The sequence below is a fragment of the Pelophylax lessonae genome, assembly GCF_965119305.1.
Source record: "Pelophylax lessonae genome assembly, chromosome: 13".
NCBI lineage: Eukaryota > Metazoa > Chordata > Amphibia > Anura > Ranidae > Pelophylax > Pelophylax lessonae.
This window is the reverse complement of record NC_138780.1, coordinates 128,996,988-129,019,234: the sequence shown is the minus strand read 5'-3', so window position 1 is coordinate 129,019,234 and position 22,247 is coordinate 128,996,988. Positions and strand designations below refer to the sequence as shown.

The window sequence follows — 22,247 nt, the reverse complement described above, 5'->3', positions numbered from 1 at the left end:
AGAGCTACTAAAAATGCTTAAGCACATTATTTCTGTATATTATTGTGCCTTAAATGAGGATCAGATCATATTTTAAGGCAAATTACTGCAGGAAACTAGGTAATGCCAATGGGTTCACATACTTTTTCATGCCACTGTAGGTTGACTTGTACAGCCTACTTCTATTACATCTGCCTTCAAACAAAAAAAAAAAAGCAAGATTTCTTACCCATAATAAGGGCTGGACTGGGAAGCTGTCTGACCTTCCAGCTGGTCAACAACAGAAGCTGAACTTCCTGGTCTGTGATCATCTTCTGTGGAGGCAAAGAAGGAAGCTCTCTGATCTACAATAATAACAATAAAGATAAGTTCAGCATTTTCTACCTATAATCAATATAAATTCATACGGAGGGTCTTGCAAATTTACTTTCGTTGCTGTGCCTCTTCTAGTGATCAATGGTGATGTTCGATAGGTTGCTATGGATTACTGCATTATGCCTGTCATCATTGCGCCTTGCAAATCCTTGCATGATGGTATTCATTTACAAGCGTACAATGTGTGAAGGAAACACACAAAAAAATATCTACATGCTTCAAAGAAACGATATTTTCAGAAACAGAACTTCTATTCCTTCGAAAGTAACTATTGTAATGTGGATTCACAATCAGATCAACATGTAAGGGAGTAGAAAGGCATTCAGTTGAGGGAATGGACAAGAAAAAGAAAAAGTTATCGACAGTGTATCTCTGACACAGCTTGGTTATACCTTGTTATTGGTTTAAGGTTATCTGTGCTTAATTCCTGAAAATCAAAATAGTTTGGGTTTGATCGAGCTATGCCATCTCTACATTTGTTTTGTGACCCCTACATACAGTTGTATTCAAAATTATTCAACCCCCCAATGCTGTAAAGGGTTTTAGGGAATTTAGTGTACATTTGTAATTGTATTCAGAATGAAATCCTACAAGGACTTCTTAAAGAACCATATGCAACTAAAATGACATCAATTGGTTTTGTAATACAGTAGTAAATGTTTATTTTGTGAATTCTTCATTGACACAATTATTCAACCCCTTAAAGACTACCACTCTGAAGAACAGAGGTTCATTGAAGTCTTTTCAATCAGGTATTGAAAACACCTGTGGATGTCAGGGAGCAGCAATAAAGCCTAATAAGCACCAATTAGGCAGCTTTAAAATGACTGTGATACTCCGCTCCTTCTAGACATTTACTGGTGTGGTTACAAACATGGTGAAGTCAAGAGAATGGTCCAGGAAGACAAGAGAAGAGGTGATTACTCTTCACAGGAAGGGCAATGGCTATAAGAAGATTGCAAAGATGTTAAACATACCATGAGACACCATAGGAAGCATCATTCGCAAATTCAAGGCAAAGGGCACTGTTGAAACGCTACCTGGTCGTGGCAGAAAGAAGATGCTGACTTTGACTGCTGTGCGTTACCTGAAGCGTAGAGTGGAGAAAAGTCCCCGTGTGACTGCTGAGGAACTGAGAAAAGATTTGTCAGATGTGGGTACTGAAGTTTCTGCTCAGACAATACGGCGCACACTGCGTAATGAAGGCCTCCATGCCAGAACTCCCAGGCGCACCCCCTTGCTGTCTCCAAAGAATAAGAAGAGCCGACTGCAGTATGCCAAAAGTCATGTGGATAAACCACAGAAGTTTTGGGATAGTGTTCTGTGGACTGATGAAATAAAATTAGAACTGTTTGGGCCCATGGATCAACGCTATGTTTGGAGGAGGAAGAACAAGGCCTATGAAGAAAAGAACACCTTGCCTACTGTGAAGCATGGCGGGGGGTCAATCATGCTTTGGGGCTGTTTTGCTTCTGCAGGTACAGGGAAGCTTCAGCGTGTGCAAGGTACCATGAATTCTCTTCAGTACCAGGAGATATTGGATGACAATGTGATGCAGTCCGTCACAAACCTGAGGCTTGGGAGACGTTGGACCTTTCAACAGGACAAAGATCCCAAGCATACCTCCAAGTCCACTAGAGCATGGTTGCAGATTAAAGGCTGGAACATTTTGGAGTGGCCATCACAGTCACCAGACTTAAATCCGATTGAGAACCTCTGGTGTTAAAGAAAGCAGTTGCAGTGCACAAGCCTAAGAATGTGACTGAACTGGAGGCTTTTGCCCATGACAAATGGGCGAAGATACCCGTAGATCGCTGCAAGACACTTGTGTCAAGCTATGCTTCACGTTTAAAAGCTGTTATAACTGTAAAAGGATGTTTTACTAAGTACTAAGATTGAATGTCACTTGGGGGTTGAATAAAACTGATAATGATGTGAGCACAGAAAAGACATTTGTGGTTATTTCATTATAAATGTTATGTTATATTTGTCTGACCTACACGTGCCTCTTTGATTTAATTGTAAGCAGGATGACTGAATGATCAAAATCAATGTCAAACTGGCCAAAACAATCAATTTCAGTGGGGGTTGAATAATTTTGAATACAACAGTACATTTTTTTGAATCTTCCTAAATAGACAGTAACCTTTTTTCAAATTAACAGATTACTGCATTAAAACTATTTTTTTTTAAAATCTGCCTGGACATCAGCCTAAAATTTGGAAGGAAGACTATTAGCAGTACTGAGAACATTATTTATAAGCTATTTATAAACCAGAAATGCATTGATATAGCATAGCTTATGTTTCCAAAATGTTATTGTAGTGCAAAAAAAGAGGAACTTTGACTTACCTGTAAATTCCATATCTTGGAATACAGTACAGGACACGGGCAATATATTCATAGACCCTGGGTTATACAGTGCTGTGAAACATTTTTTGCCCCCTTCCTGATTTTTTTTTATTTTTTGCATATTTATCATACTTAAATGATTCAGAATATCAAAAAATTTTTAATATTACACAAAGATAATCCGAGTAAATAAAAAATATAGTTTCTAAATGATTTCATTTATTATAGGAAAAAGGCTGTCCAAATCAGTAGTTTTATTCAAAGTCTTGACTAAAATTCCATTTTAGTAGTCTTTAGTCAACTAAAATCTCCAGTATTAAACAAAACATATTAAACATATTAAAACGTTAACAGTTCTCTGTTAATAATGAAAATAAGTATCAAGTAACACCTTTCTAAATAAAACCAAGTTTCATAAAAAAAACGAGAATATTCCTTTTTTTTTTACGTCAAATTTATATTTAGTTTTAGTCTTTTGACTAAAACGCCATTTTAGTTTTAGTAATTTTTTCACCTAAATTGAATTTTACTTTCATTTAGTTTTCCTCACTGAAAGCATGCAGCTGACGAAAACTATGATGAGAATATTTTCATCAACAAAATGAATACTGGTCCAAACCTGCCTGGTCCTATGTGAAAAAATGATTGCTCCCTAAATCCCCTGCTGCATAACCCAAGTGCCCTTAAGCTTGAGGATCACAAACTGATGGCCTGGCATTCTGCTTCAGGATTTTCTGGTAGAACGCAGCATTCATAGCTCTATCAATTATGTCAAAGTTGTCAAGGTCCTGAAGCTGCAAAGCAGCCCCAGACCATTACACTACCACCACCGTGACTGTTGGCATGGTGTACTTTAAATAAAATGCCGTGTTAGTTTTATGTGTTAGTTCTATGTGTTAGTTTTGGCTAGATGTAACAGGACACACACCTTCCAAAAAGTTCAAATTTTGTCTCATCAGTCCACAAAATATTTGCCCAAAAGTCTTGGGGATAATCAAGATGTTTTTTTTGTCAAAATGTGAGATAAACCTTTATGTTATTTTTGGTTAGAAGTGGCTTGCGCCTTGGAACTCTCCCATGAGCGCCATTTTTGTCCAGTTTTACATTGACCCTAACTGAGGCAAATGAGGCCTGCAGTTCTCTAGATGTTGTTTTGGGTTCTATAATGACCTCCTGGATTAGTCGTCATGCTCTTGGGAGTAATTTTGGTAGGCCGGCCACTCCAGGGAAGGTTCACCACTGTTCTAAGTTTTCTCCAGTTATTGATAATGGCTCTCAACGGGGGTCACTGGAGACACAAAGCCCTAGAAATAGCTTTGCGACTTTCCAAACTGATACATGTCAATTACTTTGTTTCTCATCTATTCTTAAATTTCTTTAGATCGTGGCATGATGTGTTACTTTTTGAGATCTTTTAGCGTGCTTCACTTTTTCAGACAGCTTCTATTTAAGTGATTTCTTGATTCAACAACATGTCTGGCAGTAATCAGGGCCTGGGCAATTACTTTTTCACATAGGGCCTGGCAGGTTTGGACAGCTTTTTTCCCTTTATAAATGAAATCATTTGAAAACTGCATTATGTATTTACCCGGGTTACCTTTGTGTGATCTTAAAATTTGTTTGATGATCTGAATCATTTAAGTGTGATAATGCAAAAAAAAAATAAAAAAACAAAGGGGGCAAATACTTTTCCAGCACTGTAAAGTCTGTACCTTCAGGTGATTGGACATTGGCAAAGCTTTTAAGAAGCTTTCCCCTGGGCACCAGCCCTATCACCCTACCCCACTTCTTGAGACCTCAGGTTTGTAGCAAGTAATGCAGAGTAACCAACGAATAAAAGGGAGTGTGGCCTATGTTCTGTAATGCACTCCAAGATATGGAATTTACAGTTAAGGGATGAAACTCTTCTAATCTTAATTGTACAGGATGCAAGCAAAGCACAGGACCCTTGCATGTCCCAAGCAATAAAGGAGAAGGGTGGGCAGCAACTAAGCAAATAGAACCATGGCAACAGGCCAAAAAACAAGGGTCAGAAGACCCAACTGCAGCGTGCCGTTGCAAGAACCTTGTGGCTAAAAGCTGCATCTTCAGAAGATTCGAAATTCGAGTATAATCAGAGGACCAGGTGGCAGCATTACACAGTTGGGCTACTGGGTCCTAGTGCCAAAATGCACAGGAAACTCTTACTGGTCTGGTGGAATGGTCGCATAAAAGAGCAGGAGGAGATCTGTCCTTAAGAATGTAAGCTTTAGAAATTACCTTTCCTATCGATTGAACGATGGTGGACTTGGAAACCAGGTGAGGTAATCTGCTTTTTAGTTTTCCACTCCTGGGATGTGGACTGAACAGATTGCCAGACAGTGAGTTTCTGTCCATAAAAATATGTGGCTTGCTTCCTTCAAGGCTTTTTGACTCTTGGTGCTCCTTTGATGAGCTATGTAGGCCACAGCCATGGCATTGTCTGTCTGCACCCAAGTTGGGTGTCCTTACAGAAGAGGGGTCCAATGTTATGAACCATTTGAACTGCTCTAAGCTCCAGGATGTTTCTTGCTTGGTTGGACAGGAGCATGGGTAGGCTGATAGAAGGCACACTCTTGTTCCAGGTCAAAATAATGTTGTGTTGGAGAGATATTGAATAAAATTGGGAAAATGGTACCGCCTCGAAGGAGGCCATCATGAAACAGAAACTCTTAGGTCTTAACCTCAATTCTTGAGTGTGGGCTCTAAGCAAAATAATTCTGGTAGGAAAATCTGTGCTTGGGGTTTGTCCAGGATCAGACCCAAGTATTCCAGGCAAAGTAAAGGCTGGAAAGCAGATTTATCTTAATTAAATCACACAACCAAAAGCTTGGAGCATCTGAATTGCATCTGAATTGCCCTGTAGACATTTGCTGACAGCTGAAAGGGAGAGGAGTCCTTCAGGTGAAGATTATCTAGATAGATAGCCTTTTACTGAGATGGCAAGTAGAGGTGCCAGGACCCTTTTGGGAACAAAGTATTCATTCAGAAAGAAGAATGGTGGATAAATGGGTACACCTATATAAGCATCTTGAGGAGTTCATGTATTCTCATTGTCACAGGGTGCAATGACTGACTTTTTGGATTCCATGTGGAATTTTGAAATTTGACGGTAACTGTTCAGGGGTTTTAAGTCCAGAATAGGACAATTTTTGCACTGGATAAAGATCGTCAAACATTTGAGGGGGGGTAGTAAAAATTCTGTCTGGAGTGATCCAATATTTTATATGTTCATAAACAGGGAATATTTTGAAAAATGTGCACGATTCTTTGTACTTAAAGGGCCATGGCAAGACAGAGAAGAATCAAATTGAACAATGACCTCCTACACGTGAGCAAGCATGTTGTGTGAAGCTCCTCTCTTCAATATAGTGGCTATCTGGGGAAGCCAAATCTTCCACAGCTTTCTCCAATACTGCCTCAATGCCCTCATTATTCTCTTCTGTGTCTGTCTTATCTACGGCAGGAATATCAGGATCCGACTCATGTAGAGGAATGAGAGTAGGAGAAGAGGTGAGCAGTGTTCAAGTCCTTGGCAAAGACGGCTGTTTTAAGGTTGGTATTTGAGACAGATGCATGAAAAGATAAAGGTGATTGGCTATTGCAGGGGTACCACATCCATTTTCATCATTATCCACAATAAGAACCACCTTAGTTGGACTTTAATGGTACCAGAGAGGGACAACCATACAAAATGTATAAAAATATAATTTTTCATTACAAGAGATTAAAAAATGATATAAAAACATCCAAAGACAATCCTTTATATGCGATATTGGCCATAGTTATAAACCATACAACACAAACTTTGCTGTTATATCCAAGAGGTCGACATGTTTCACATCTATCAGCTTCCTCAGGACCTCCTTATTTTAGTAGCAAAAAGTAATGGCACATTGCTTAAAAGGTATAGCCTGAAGATGGTGGTACAGTATGCGGTGCATGCAAAACACTTGCGGGACTCAGTGGTGCAACAGTTTACAACTGTAATGATGAACTTTGATAAGAGAGTATACATCCAAACTTATGAACAGACCTCAAGGGGAGCCTTCTCTAGCTGAAGAGGAGCAATATTATCCGACAAGCGATATACTTAACTATTAGGACAGTAAGATTGTGGCAACCTGCAGTCACAATGACCCCATGATTAATCCTCTAAGGCATCATATATATTCCTCCAAAGCAGAGGGCTGCTAGGTTTATCCACTGTGACCATATATGTAAAATATAACAAATGCCCTTCCACCCAAAGCATATCTATCACCTACATCCCACCATCTGCGCAGATGGCTTGGAAAGTATAGTAAGGTTTCTGCTGTCTGCTTAGTGTAAAATTCTTACCTTCAAAGGCTTTGGCAGCATCCACCAAGTTGGACCACTCCAGGTCAGAGGCAGCATCTGGCAGAGGCATTAGTCCAGGGTCAGGCATAGGCTGCCTTCTTTGATCATGAATGTCTGTGAGGGAGGTATCAGAGGCAGAAAATTCACCTGAAAAATAAAATTAACAAACAGGAAGTTATTAAATATTTTTAGAAAAATCCATATTTAAAACGATAACTGATTAGGCTGGCATTTAGTTCAAAAACATCTGCTCGCACCGAGTAAATTTTCAGGAGCAATGACAGTCCTCAAAAACCTGCTTTGGGTTTTAGGTGCTTTGTAATGTCCCTGAGGAAACTATCTGGGACTGTACAGGTGATCTCAGATACTCAGTAACTAGAGTTTCCAACCTTCAATGTAGTCCTCCCCCTGGCTCCTTAAACTGGACTTATCAATTACACAAAACAAAACCAAAATTATTAAAGTGATTCTGTCATGTCATGAAAAATGTATGGGGCTGCTATTGCTGGCCCTCTTTTGAGAATACTAGTTGCTTTGTCTGGTTTCAAATACTTTTTAATGAGAGACTTAAAAGTAGATAAAAAACTTGGAGCAGAGAGTGTAAATACCTTCTCTGTCACCAAAAAATATATGGACTTTATTGGCACTACACAACAAATCTAAAATACTTCAAATGCATTACAAATCACATTAAAAAGAATAACCACATTAAAAAAAGGGTGAAAACTAAGCTAAAATTCCCCAATATATTAAATACACCTCAATACTGGGCTGGAAAATGAACACCTATAATTAAATGAGTATGGTCTTCAAATGTTACATACAGTAATTGCGAAAGTATTCGGCCCCCTTGAACTTTGACCTTTTGCCACATTTCAGGCTTCAAACAAAGATATAAAACTGTAATTTTTTTTTTTAAAGAAGCAACAACAAGTGGGACACAATGTTCATGAAGTGGAACGAAATTTTTTGGATATTTCAAACTTTGTTAACAAATAAAAAACTGAAAAATTGGGCGTGCAAAATTATTCAGCCCCTTTACTTTCAGTGCAGCAAACTCTCTCCAGAAGTTCAGGGCGGATCTCTGAATGATCCAATGTTGACCTAAATGACTAATGATGATAAATAGAAACCACCTGTGTGTAATCAAGTCTCCGTATAAATGCACCTGCACTGTGATAGTCTCAGAGGTCCGTTTAAAGCGCAGAGAGCATCATGAAGAACAAGGCACACACCAGGCAGGTCCGAGATACTGTTGTGGAGAGGTTTAAAGCCGGATTTGGATACAAAAAGATTTCCCAAGCTTTAAACATCCCAAGGAGCACTGTGCAAGCGATAATATTGAAATGGAAGGAGTATCAGACCACTGCAAATCTACGAAGACCTGGCCGTCCCTCTAAACTTTCAGCTCATACAAGGAGAAGACTGATCAGAGATGCAGCCAAGAGGCCCATGATTACTCTGGATGAACTGCACAGATCTACAGCTGAGGTGGGAGACTCTGTCCATAGGATAACAATCAGTCGTATACTGCACAAATCTGGCCTTTATGGAAGAGTGGCAAGAAGAAAGCCATTTCTTAAAGATATCCATAAAAAGTCTCGTTTAAAGTTTGCCACAAGCCACCTGGGAGACACACCAAACATGTGGAAGAAGGTGCTCTGGTCAGATGAAACCAAAATCAAACTTTTTGGCAACAATGCAAAACATTATGTTTGGCGTAAAAGCAACACAGCTCATCACCCTGAACACACCATCCCCACTGTCAAACATGGTGGTGGCAGCATCATGGTTTAGGCCTGCTTTTCTTCAGCGGGAACAGGGAAGATGGTTAAAAATGATGGGAAGATAGATGGAGCCAAATACAGGACCATTCTGGAAGAAAACCTGATGGAGTCTGCAAAAGACCTCAGACTGGGACGGAGATTTGTCTTCCAACAAGACAATGATCCAAAACATAAAGCAAAATCTACAATGGAATGGTTCACAAATAAACATATCCAGGTGTTAGAATGGCCAAGTCAAAGTCCAGACCTGAATCCAATCGAGAATCCATGGAAAGAACTGAAAACTGCTGTTCACAAACGCTCTCCCATCCAACCTCACTGAGCTCAAACTGTTTTGCAAGGAGGAATGGGCAAAAATTTCAGTCTCTCGATATGCAAAACTGATAGAGACATACCCCAAGCGACTTACAGCTGTAATCGCAGCAAAAGGTGGCGCTACAAAGTTAAATAACTTAAGGGGGCTGAATAATTTTGCCCGCCCAATTTTTCAGTTTTTTTATTTGCTAAAAAAGTTTGAAATATCCAATAAATTTCGTTCCACTTCATGATTGTGTCCCACTTGTTGTTCATTCTTCACAAAAAATTACAGTTTTATATCTTTATGTTTGAAGCCCGAAATGTGGCAAAAGGTTAAAAAGTTCAAGGGGGCCGAATAGCGTTGGGTATTTGAATGTGAATATTTAACTGCACGCCCCCATAGCTGTGCTGCATTATAACATCTGCTTGCCTATGCTTTTATGTATATGCATTTTCATTGTTGTTTTTATATCTCTTCTATTGTTATAAATAAAAACTTTTGTTATTTTTTTCAAAAATTGTACATTTATACATCTTTCTACTAATATGAGTGCCGTTAAAGTCCCAACCCCTTAGGGGAACCCTCCTTTTCTATTTTTTGTCCAACTTCAATGATTATGTCAATAATTTGATTCAAACGAACCAACATTTTCAGTAGCTGATAATTGAAACAATCAGACTCTGCTTGCAAACACATCCAAATTGTAAAACAGATACTTATAATCACATTGCTGCAAACATTATTGATATATGAGAGGAGGTGAAAGTGGTTCTAAAGGCTGCTTACCGTATTATACATATACTGCGGCAGGGCAGCCGCTCTGCGCCTGATCATGTACCTAGTACGTGATCAGACACTACCAGATCTGGGGCTCTGGGGATTGCCGTTCTGTCAGTAAGGAAGGCATTGATTCCCTATTCCTGCAATGCAGGGACGTGGATCAATGCCTTCCCCTGGTAAAAGCACCTTACACACAGTACACAAACACTGGCTAAGCATACAGTTAACCCTCTGATTGCCCTGATGTTTAACCCCTTCCCAGCCAGTGTCATTTGTACAGTGACAGTCCATATTTTAAGCACTGATCACTGTAAAAGTACCACTGGTCCCCAAAAAGTGTCAGTTAGTGTCCTGACTGTCTGCAGCAATATTGCAGTCCCACTATAAGTTGCTGATCGCCGCCATTACTAGTAAATAAAATAAAAAAATCCCATAGTTTGTAGACGCTATAACGTTGGCACAAACCAATCAATATACACTTATTGGGATTTTTTTTTTTACCAAAAATATGTAGAACACATATTGGCTTAAATTGATAATTAGGGTTGAGCGAACACGGACTGTATTATTTGTGTTCGTACCGAATAATTGGATTTTTTTACCCGAACACGGACACTTTACTGTATATTCGTACATTTGCAGGCATCCCAGCCATGCCTGCAAATGTATCAGTAGCTGTGATTGGCCGTCTGAAGCATATGACCAAGTCTTTATAAGTTCGAGGCAGCGCCGTCATTCTGCTGCTTAGATCAGGGAGAGAGCACACATCAACGTGCTGGCTGCTGATTAGGGACAGACAGGCAGGAAAAAACCATTTGTGTCCGGATAGAATTGAGGGACAGGTCGGAGTGTGTTAGGCAGGGCGAGTTGTAGGCATTTTAGGGCGAGGCTGCTGCCGATTTTTAGGGTCAGTGTGTTCTACAAACTACAATCGATATTGCTGTGTGGGGTGGGGTCTGCACTTAGTCCCGATCTACGATCTCTTATCAATCCTGTTAGGGACAGAGTCTGCTGATTTTTAGGGAAAGTGTGTTCTACAAACTACAATCGATATTGCTGTGTGGGGTGGGGTCTGCACTCAGTCCCGATCTACGATCTCTTATCAATCCTGTTAGGGATAGAGTTTGCTGATTGTTAGGGAAAGTGTGTTCTACAAACTACAATCGATATTGCTGTGTGGGGTGGGGTCTGCACTCAGTCCCGATCTACGATCTCTTATCAATCCTGTTAGGGATAGAGTTTGCTGATTGTTAGGGAAAGTGTGTTCTACAAACTACAATCGATATTGCTGTGTGGGGTGGGGTCTGCACTCATTCCGATCTACGATCTCTTATCAATCCTGTTAGGGATAGAGTTTGCTGATTTTTAGGGAAAGTGTGTTCTACAAACTACAATCGATATTGCTGTGTGGTGTGGGATAGGAGATAGGCAGGTGTTAGTGATCCACATCCATTTTGCTGTGTGTGGGCTGCAGTGAACACAATCTTTTTGGGGTGAAGTGAACACAATCTTTTTGGGGTGCAGTGAACACAATCTTTGTGGGGTACAGTGAACACAATCTTTGTGGGGTACAGTGAACACAATCTTTTTGGGGTGCAGTGAACGAAATCCTTTTGGGGTGCAGTGAACACAATCTTTGTGGGGTGCAGTGAACAAAATCTTTGTGGGGTGCAGTGAACACAATCTTTTTGGGGTGCAGTGAACACAATCCTTTTGGGGTGCAGTGAACACAATCTTTGTGGGGTGCAATGAACACAATCTTTTTGGGGTGCAGTGAACAAAATCCTTTTGGGGTGCAGTGAACACAATCTTTGTGGGGTGCAGTGAACAAAATCCTTGTGGGGTGCAGTGAACAAAATCCTTGTGGGGTGCAGTGAACACAATCTTTGTGGGGTGCAGTGAACACAATCCTTTTGGGGTGCAGTGAACAAAATCCTTGTGGGGTGCAGTGAACACAATCTTTGTGGGGTGCAGTGAACACAATCTTTGTGGGGTGCAGTGAACACAATCTTTTTGGGGTGCAGTGAACAAAATCCTTTTGGGGTGCAGTGAACACAATCTTTGTGGGGTGCAGTGAACACAATCTTTTTGGGGTGCAGTGAACACAATCTTTGTGGGGTACAGTGAACACAATCTCATACTTCTGAAGATTTGAGGGTGCTGCCTGTTCCATACTCCTACTCCTCATCCATCCTTTTAGGGGTACAAACAATAGTAATTGGGGCCTAGTGTGGTTGTGTACGTGTGAGATACATACACTTTTTTGGATCATATTTCCTATTCCGCTATTCAATAAAAACCTTTGGGGATCAATTAAATTGCGGGATAGTCTGTGTCGGTACGTGTGAGATCCACCTTTCCAAGTTTTTGGGGTTCATCTCATACTTCTGAAGATTTGAGGGTGCTGCCTGTTCCATACTCCTCCTACTCCTCATCCTGCCTTTAGGGGTACAAACAGTAGTAATTGGGGCCTAGTGTGCTTCTGTACGTGTGAGATACATACACTTTTTTTGATCATATTTCCTATTCCGCTATTCAATAAAAACCTTTGGGGATCAATTAAATTGCGGGATAGTCTGTGTCGGTACGTGTGAGATACACCTTTCCAATTTTTGGGGCGCATCTCATACTGCCGAGGTTTTGAGGGTGCTTCAGTCTGCCTCCTGCCTGCTCCTCCTCTACTCTTCCTCATCCTGCCTTTAGGGTACAAAAAATTGTAATCGGCGGGGCCTAGTCTGTGTTTGTACGTGTGAGATACACCGTATTATAAAATTTTTCCTATTCCGCTATTCAATAGACACCCTTTTGGAGTGTAAAAAATTAAATTACGGCATAGTCTGTATCGGTACGTGTGAGATACACCTTTTAAATTTGTTTGGCGCATCTCCTTCCCCCGCCAAGGATTGCAGGGCGCTTCAGTTTGCCTCCTGTTCCCAACTCCTCCTACTCCTCTTCCTCATCCTCCCTTTAGGGTAGAAAAAAATGTAATCAGGCCTAGTCATTGTTTGTACATGTGAGATACACAGTTTTTTATCCTATTCCGCTATTCAATATACACCCTTTTGGTGTAAAAAACATTAAATTGCGGGATAGTTTGCATATTTGACTGTGAGATACACCCGTGCGATACTGTTGTTGTTTTGTTCCGCTATTCAATAAACACCTTTCTAGGGCAAGATCTTAAATTACAGAAATATGAGGAGACCGTCAAATAAGGGCCGTGGCCTGGGTCGTGGTGCTGCTGGTAGAGCTCCTGTTGCAAGGAGAGGACGTGGTCGATCTGTGCCAGCTACACGCACAAGTCAAACACCTTCCTCAAGTGTGAGTAGGCGACAGAACCTGCATCAGTATTTGGTAGGGCATCATATGCCTCTAGAAGTGATGAGGCCAGAACACAGAGAGGTGATAGTAGATTGGTTTGCTGCTGACAGTGCCTCCAGTTCCTTCACATTGTCTCCCACCCAGTCTACTGCAGAAAGGTCAGAGTTGGCACCTGCAGCCGATGTCCAACCGTCTTTCACCTCACCCCCTTGCAAATCAGGCAAGCAGTCTGAGCCCCAAGCCATACAGCAGTCTCTTCTTCTTTTTGATGACTCTGTCAGCAGGGTTTCCCAGGGCCATCCACCTAGCCCTGCCCCAGAAGTGGAAGAGATTGAGTGCAGCGATGCCCAACCACTTATTTCTCAAGATGAGTACATGCAAGGACCATCGCAGCACGTCTCCGATGATGACGAAACGCAGGTGCCAACTGCTGCGGCGTTCAGCATTGTGGAGACCGACAAGGAGGGCAGGGGTGAAGACTGGGTGGAAGATGATGTGGAGGACGATGAGGTCCTCGACCCCACATGGAATGAACGTCATGCAGGTGACCTGAGTAGTTTGGAGGAAGAGGCGGTGGTCGCACAGAGCCACCAGCACAGCAGAAGAGGGAGCAGGGTGCAGAAGCGGAGCGGCCGTGCCCTAGACACTACGCCTGCTACTGCCCAACGCAGCAAGGGAACGAGCGCACCAAAGTCAGCTCAAAGGAGTTCTCTAGCGTGGAAGTTCTTTAGAAAATGTGCTGATGACAGGACACGAGTGGTTTGCACCCTGTGCAATCAGAGCCTGAAGCGAGGCATAAACCTTCTCAACCTGAGCACAACCTGCATGATCAGGCATCTAAGTGCAAAGCACGAGCTGCAGTGGAGTACACACCTTCAAAACCAAGAAACGTCTCTGGCTCATCCTGCTTCCTCTTCTGCTGCAGTCTCGGCCGCTCCAGCCACATCTGTAGTGATACCGGCACCTGCCACCCCGCAAACAGACGATCTGTCAGCAACACCACCACCTGGGTCACCAACAACCATCTCCACAATGTCCCGTGGAAGCGTTCAGCTTTCCATCTCCCAAACACTTGAGAGGAAGAGGAAGTACCCCCCTACCCACCCGCGATCCCTGGCCCTGAATGCCAGCATTTTAAAATTATTGGCCTTTGAAATGCTGTCATTCCGTCTGGTGGAGACGCACAGTTTTAAAAACCTTATGTTGTCGGTGGCTGTACCACAGTACATCGTGCCCAGCCGCCACTACTTTTCCAGGCAAGCCATCCCTTCCCTGCACAACCAAGTGGGGGAAAAAATCAGGTGTGCACTGCGCAACGCCATCTGTGCCAAGGTCCACCTAACTACCGATACGTGGACCAGTAAGCACGGTCAGGGGCGTTATATCTCCCTAACGGCACACTGGGTAAATGCAGTGGGGGATGGGCCTGAGGCGGATAGCAATTTGGCGCATGTCCTTCCACCACCGAGGATTGCAGGGCGCTTCAGTTTGCCTCCTGTTCCTAGCTCCTCCTACTCCGCTTCCTCATCCTCTACCGCCTCCTCATCCGGACAGCGTAACACCTTCACCACCAACTTCAGCACGGCCAGGGGTAAACGACAGCAGGCAGTTTTACAACTTGCCTGTTTGGGGGACAAACCACACACCGCGCAGGAGTTGTGGAGGAGCATGGAACAGCAGACAAATGAGTGGTTGCTGCCAGCGAGCCTCAAGCCCGGCCTGGTGGTGTGCGATAACGGGCGAAATCTCATAGCAGCTCTGGGCATAGCCGGTTTGACACACATCCCTTGCCTGGCGCATGTGCTGAATTTGGTGGTGCAGAGGTTCCTTAAAAACTACCCCGATATGTCAGAGCTGCTGCAGAAAGTGCGGGCCGTCTGTGCGCACTTTCGGCGTTCTCACCCTGCTGCCGCTCGCCTGTCAGCGCTGCAGCATAACTTCGGCCTTCCCGCTCACCGCCTCATATGTGACGTGCCCACAAGGTGGAAGTCCACCTTGCACATGCTGCAAAGACTGTGCGAGCAGCAGCAGGCCATAGTGGAGTTTCATGTGTGAGTCGCTCTGCGGAACAGCACCACTTCACCACCAATAACTGGGCCTCCATGCGAGACCTGTGTGCCTTGTTGCGCTGTTTTGAGTACTCCACCAACATGGCCAGTGGCGATGACGCCGTTCTCAGCTTAACTATCCCACTTCTATGCCTCCTTGAAAAAACAATTCGGGCGATGATGGAAGAGGATGTGGCACAGGATGAGGAGGAGGAGGAGGAGGAAGAGGTAACATTTCCAAGGCTTTCAGGGCAGTCATTTGCAAGGGGCTCCGAGGGTGGGTTCCTGCACACACAAACGCCAGGGATACAATTGTCCAGCAGGGGCACAGTTCTGGAGGATGAGGAGGAGGAGGAGCTGGAGGAGGAGATGGAACCATGTTCACAGCAGGGTGGCACCCAGGCCAGCTCATGGCCATCACTGGTGCGTGGCTGGGGGGGATACAGAGGACACGGACGATACACCTCCCACAGAGGACAGCCTTTCGTTGCCTCTGGGCAGCCTGGCACACATGAGCGATTACATGCTGCAGTGTCTCCACAACGACCGCCGAGTTGCCCACATTCTAACTTGTGCTGATTACTGGGTGGCCACGCTGCTGGATCCTCGTTACAAGGACAACGTACCGTCCTTAATTCACTCACTGGAGCGCGATCGCAAGATGCGCGAGTACAAGCGCACGCTGGTAGACGCGATGCTGCTGGCATTCCCATCTGACAGCGGGGCCACAGTGGAAGCACAAGGCAGAGGAGGAGGAGGAGGTCGCCAACGCAACCAGGGCACCGCCAGCACCTCAGAAGGCAGGGTTAGCATGGCCGAAATGTGGAAAAGCTTTGTCAGCACGCCACAACAAACAGCAGCACCAGCAGCTCAGATGGAACGTCTTAGCAGGAGGCAGCATTTTACCAACATGGTGGAGCAGTATGTGTGCACACGCCTACATGTAGTGAATGACGGGTCTGCCCCCTTCAACTTCTGGGTCTCCAAATTGGGCACATGGCCTGAGCTTGCCCTTTACGCCTTGGAGGTGCTGGCGTGCCCTGCAGCCAGTGTATTATCTGAACGGGTATTTAGCACGGCTGGGGGCGTTATAACAGACAAGCGCAGCCGCCTGTCCAGAGACAATGTGGACAAGCTCACGTTCATTAAAATGAACCAGGCATGGATCCCACGGGACTTTTCCGTACCTTGTGCAGAATAGCAATGGATACCGACCTTACCCACCCATTGTTCCATTTTTGCTCTCACTCTTTTGGGGTGTACCCTCATTTAAAGTTTGTGAAAAGAAGCAGTGTTGGCTACCTCGTCCTCCTCCTCCACCGCCGCTTCCACCTACACCGCCCATAGGTGTGCGCAGCCTATTGCATTAGGGTGTGCACCCCAAAGTTTAAATACACATGCATGTGTTTGCCTACATGTACATGGCCCAATACATTACTCTCCCTGCTGGCAAAGAGAAATAGAGCAGAGCAGGTCCGAGGGAGATCTTTCCCATCTCCTCACTGGCAAACAGAGTGATAATGCTATGTGCCCTAGGTGATTAGGGTGTGCCCAGGCACACCCGGCACACCCTGTGCGCACGCCTATGACACCGCCACATCCACCACCACCTCAACCTCCCTCCTACTCCATATGGGCCTCGTCCTTCAGAGATGAAGAACATTGTTTTATTTTTCTGTTTTTTTTTGTTGTTTTAAGTTATTTCCCTATCCACATTTGTTTGCAGAGCACTTGCCATGCTCTTAATTACGTTTTGCTGCCATTTGCAGCACTCTAGCCCTTTCCTTTGGTGTTTTAGAGCCATTTTAGTGCCCGAAAGTTCGGGTCCCCATTGACTTCAATGGGGTTCAGTGTCCGGGAAAAGTTCGGCAAAAGTCCGGGACACGGACCCGGACTTTTTTTTAAAGTTCGGCCGAATCCGTCGAACACGGACATCCAGGTGTCCGCTCAACTCTATTGATAATTTTTTTCATTTTTTATTGGATATGTTTTATAGCAGAAAGTAAAAAAAATATATATTTTTTTTCAAAATAGTAAGTCTTTTTTGTTGTTGTTTATAGCGTAAAAAATAAAAATGGCAGTGGTAATCAAATAATCACCAAAAGAAAGCTCTATTTGTAGGAAAAAAAGGACATACATGTTGTTTGGGTACAGTGTCGCACGACCACGCAGTTGTCAGTTAAAATATTGCAGTGCCGTATCCAGGGCTGCTGTTAGAAATGATGGGGCCCCGTACAGCCTACCTGATGGGGCCCCCTTCAACCCCATCCCTGGCCCCACCTCAAAACAAAATGCAGGTTTGTCACCGTTTACGTATATATGTGCGGGACCAATGTGCATGTTTTGCAATTACACATGAGCTGGTGGGGGCTTTAAAAAGGTTTTAGATTTTATTTTATTTATGTTACTTTGTGCAAAGTTGCTGGGGCTATCATGCTGCAGGGATGACCAAGATATCACCCTTCCAATCCAGGGACATGCCGGTGTTCTGTCAGAATAGCGCTAACTATTAGATTCTGCTACCGGAATTGACATACAGACTAGAACAACTTACTGCGCATGCGGCATGCGTTCCAACATGGCCGCTATGCGTTCCAATAGCTTTCTTAATGTGACAGAACATGAAGCAACAGCGGACATCTTCTTACACCCATGCAAGTCTTCAATTTTACTTTTATTTTAGCAGTAAACTGACCTTCTAGAATAAATCACAGTATTGCATTTCTATTATTATTGTATTCTAGTAAATATAGCGAGAAACCTGCAGCAGAAGGTGGTGACGGCCATCTTGGTACACCCCCCACTGCTCAGCGACAAACTGATTATATAGTGAAATAGACTGTTCCATTCGGCTGCGGTGAAATAGTCTATTTCAGTCTATAAGGTGAGTTTACTGATAAAATAAATGTAAAATTCAAGACTTGCGTGAATGTAAGAAGATGTCCACTGCTGCTTCCTGTTCTGTCACATTAGGAAACCTATTGGAACGCATAGCGGCCATGTTGGAACACATGGTGCATGCGCAGTAAGTTGTTCTAGTCCGTACGTCACTTCTGCTAGCAGAATCTGATAGGTAGCGCTATTCTGACAGAACACCGATGCATCAATGGGCGGGAAGAGGTTAAAGGGGAGTGGTTTGACTGCACATATTTACTGTCCCCCAAACACAAGTTTAAAGTAGCATCTCACTGTGTCCTATGATCAGCAGCATGAAAAATCACACAGGCTGCAGGTGCCCTGTCACAGTGTCACATGGATGATGGGGCTGCTGACTTTGTTATGCATTAACACTCAGTACAGCCATAGCTTAAAGTCAGCATCCCCAGCATCCATGTGACACTGTGACAGGGTACCTGCAGCCTGTGTGATTTTTCATACTGGTGATCATAGGACACAGTGAGGACTCTATCTTCTGTTCTTCACTCACTGTATCCAATGCAGCCACGCTGTCCTCCTGCTGCTCTCTGTCAGCTGCAGAGTCGTCTGCCTCCTTACATGATCACACTCGGCACTTGAGTAAGGGGAGGCGGGGCTGAGCAGAGAATTATTGTATCCCTCCGCCGGGGAAGGCAGTGGACAGCAGCAGCCAGGACTTTATGGCAGCAAATCAATGTGGAACTACATCCCATGTATACATGCGCCCCCGAAAATGAAAAAAAAGTCCCGCCACTGCACTCACCTCCTGGGCCATTTTGTTGACATTATAGGGCCCAGGAAAATGTAATTACACCCCCAAGAAAGTACAAATTAGGAAAAAGTTTAGAAAAAACGATTTTTTTATAACATGCAGAAATTTACTGTGATGCTGCCCGGGCCCCTTGTAGAGCTGATGGAGCCCGGGCCCGGTACAACAGGGCTGGTTGTACTGCCCTATCAGCGGCCCTGGCCGTATCGCACAAAATGGCCTGGTCACGAAGGTCGGGTAAATCTTAAGCACAGAAAATGTCACATTCCAAAAACACTAAGTTAGTCTAGGTGTAATTAAGGTTTATTTTCTAGTTCATGGACAGCATAAATGTTGTGTTTGTTTTACAAATGTAAATATGAATTATCTGAACGCTTAAGTAACATGAAAATTACTTAGGTTTCTGCAGGAAAACAAAACATAACAACCGAGAATGAAATGAAAATATGGCGTTTGCCCATATGTTGTCTGAATACTGCACATGACAGGAAAATACATGCAACAAAAGCATTTTACTCAAATGATGCCACAGCAGTTTCATTATTTACTAGAAGGAACAGTGCACAAACATAAAAGCGCCTGCATAATAATTAAGAATCGGTTATTAATGTTGAACAGTGCTGAGCTGTGTAATTAGAGAGGGCAAGCACAGAAAAGTGGAGAAGAGCTGTATGAAAACACAGTTGCGTATATATTATTTTCTGGTTAGCTGAGCATATTTTATGAAATAGGCAGATAAAAGGCAGGACCAGATTTGTGGAAAGGAAGGAAATAAGGTGTGAAACACCTTGAAAGGTTGCAAGCTGCTTTATTTTAAAATGTTTAATTCCTTCAATTACTACAACTGGAGTGACTCCTATACTTTATTACATGTATTTTTTATAGGGTTTTGAAACCTGTGAGGCCAAAGATTTGCAATTATACAAAAACCAGTGAAAGCGATTTAGAAAGCACAAAAAAAAAAAAAAAAATGCAAATATATTTTGTAGTACATCTTAAAAAACAAAAAAAACTCTGTTTATGCTCCACATTAAAATCATATTTTTTGTAAGATTAAAGTGGTTTCTGCTGCTCCAATCCTCTGTTATCAGCAGAGTCACTTCTGACAAGTTCTCCGACACACGAGATAACAGCAGCTGGAAATTTGTGTCAGGGAGGAAGCTTAGCGATAAATAAGCAGAGAGCTGGTCTATTCACAGCACAGCTCTCCAAGTTTTTCGCTCCTCCGCTATGTGTATAGGTGGGGGGTGTGCCTTTCCTCAAACCAGCTCACACACAGTGTATGCCCAGAGTCCACACCCCTTGCTGAATGAGGAAACACCATTTCTAAAAGGATGTGCACTTTTTGAGAATGTAGAAAGGGAAAGACAGCAGTTATAGATGTAAAACCTATGTAGGGAGATTTGTTTCATCTCTGTGTATCATCTAAGGCTGTTCACTTCACTGGGTATAGAAGAGGGTTTACAACCACTTTATTGCTGGCCCGACAATTTTTCAGCAACTACCACCAGTATTGGTATTTGTTCATTTATATTTCTGTGCAAAGGCTGGTGGTAGATTGCCCTTGTCCATTTTATCATTTTTGCGATTAAAGATAGCATACTAAATTTCTAGAACACTCCCCATATTTCTGGCCAGAACAGCTGGGTTACAGCAGCTGACAGGCATTTTGCTAGATAATGACTAGATGGCTTATATGCAAGGAGAAGGGGTGGGGGGTTGGTAATTTTAACAACGTCTTAGATTAGTGGAGGGTCTATAATTGTAGAAAATTGTGTTAGCGCTCCCTACCTGTAAACAACAGAATGTCAGCGCTGTCTGGGCATATATCTCAAGGGATAGAAAAATACATTTGATTAAGTGAATTCGAATTAATGATATACTGACATTTCTCACCATGTATTGATGTCATACCGAGAGTATAAGATGGTCTGCGCATTTGCAGAGACTTATTCAGAGATGGGTAGGTGCTACTGAAGAGAACATCATTGGGCAGTGCCTGGTCCAGGAGTGATGTGCGTGCATTGATAAATACCATCTCTCGCTGACTGCTGTAGATACTCTCATCAGAAAGTGTCCTGTGCAAAGACCGCTTGCTAGTTGGAGTTGAAGGAAAAGATGACTGAAAGAGAAGAAAACAAAGCCTTTAAAAATTGCACCTGTATCTCATTTACTTCTTTGGAACTAGACTGGATAATATATGATCAATTTTAAGGCTGGGTTCAAACTGGTGCCAAGTGGATGTAGATTTCTCCGCATCCAATTCGCATGTCAGGAGATGGACACACTCTCAATGGAGCCTGTTCACACAGCTCCGGGAGGGCTGCGGAGCGGTTTGCAGAAGGGTCCTGTGCATCTTCTGGTCCATTTCAGGTCTGAAATCAGCCTACAATTCGGACCTGAAAAGGGGAACAGGGATGCACAGGACCCCCTGCTTAGAGCTGTTATGCACACAGTGTGAACCCAGCCTAAAGGTTGTAAGAAGAGGGAAAGTACCAAAGACCTAACACCGTTAGGTCCTTATTATATGTTGAAACTGTACCCTCAGATAATGCCTGATAAGCTCCTCTTTCTGTCACTCTGCTCTCCTCTGTTAACATGGTCCATGCACTGCACACCTGATTGGTTATTTGTGCTGCTTCTCCCTTATTGTCTCTGAGCTCTGCTTTACAGGGATTTCAAGTGGTTGAAATCAAGTCAAACTTAAGTACTTCGACTGATTGCATTAAAAAAATATATATATTTTACGATGTAATAGGGCTCATTCACACAGTTGTTCTGTGGCATGCATCGCAGAGATCTGTGTTTTTCTGCAAGGGTACAACCACGTGTTTTCCAACTACCTCCAACCAATCAGCCTGTGCAAATCATTGACAGGCGCCACAACTGTCAGTATCTGCACGCTGACCTGTGGGAAAGATGAGTGGTCCGGGATGCACACAGTCCGCATTAAAGGGCTATTCATCTGTCCCTAGCTGCATGTAATTGCTCCTTATAGCGGGATTACGCTGTCTCAGTCAGCATTACTGATTTTTAATCCTTCTGCTGCTAGTATTAATAAAGAGCTAGGAAGGTATATTTCTTGTTTTCACCTATTTTTTTTTTTTTTTTTTAACATTTCTTTAGTTGATTCCTGGTTTCTGGTCTCGGCCAACATGTTGTCATGCATCCCAGGAGTCTTCATAGGCATTTTTTGTTTTCTTTCATCTGGAGGCGGGGAGGGAGGGTTTCTCAGCTAAGCACACCCTCCTACCTGCATGCCA

The 22,247-nt window shown here is 43.2% G+C and overlaps 1 protein-coding gene across 5 annotated transcripts in view; it reads right to left on the bottom strand.

Annotated features, from left to right (window-relative positions):
• The window catches only part of SIPA1L1 (signal induced proliferation associated 1 like 1), a 469,532-nt gene that overhangs the window by 17,692 nt on the left and 429,593 nt on the right, over window positions 1–22,247 (bottom strand). For 4 of the 5 annotated variants that reach the window (XM_082275708.1, XM_082275712.1, XM_082275711.1 and 1 more), the window contains 3 exons: window positions 20,881–21,106; window positions 7,066–7,212; window positions 209–323 (listed from right to left, as the gene is read on the bottom strand). In XM_082275708.1, the coding sequence (XP_082131834.1) occupies window positions 209–323; window positions 7,066–7,212; window positions 20,881–21,106 (488 nt within the window). The remainder of the gene's footprint in view (window positions 1–208; window positions 324–7,065; window positions 7,213–20,880; window positions 21,107–22,247) is intronic. The other variant, XM_082275709.1, reaches the window with a different exon arrangement.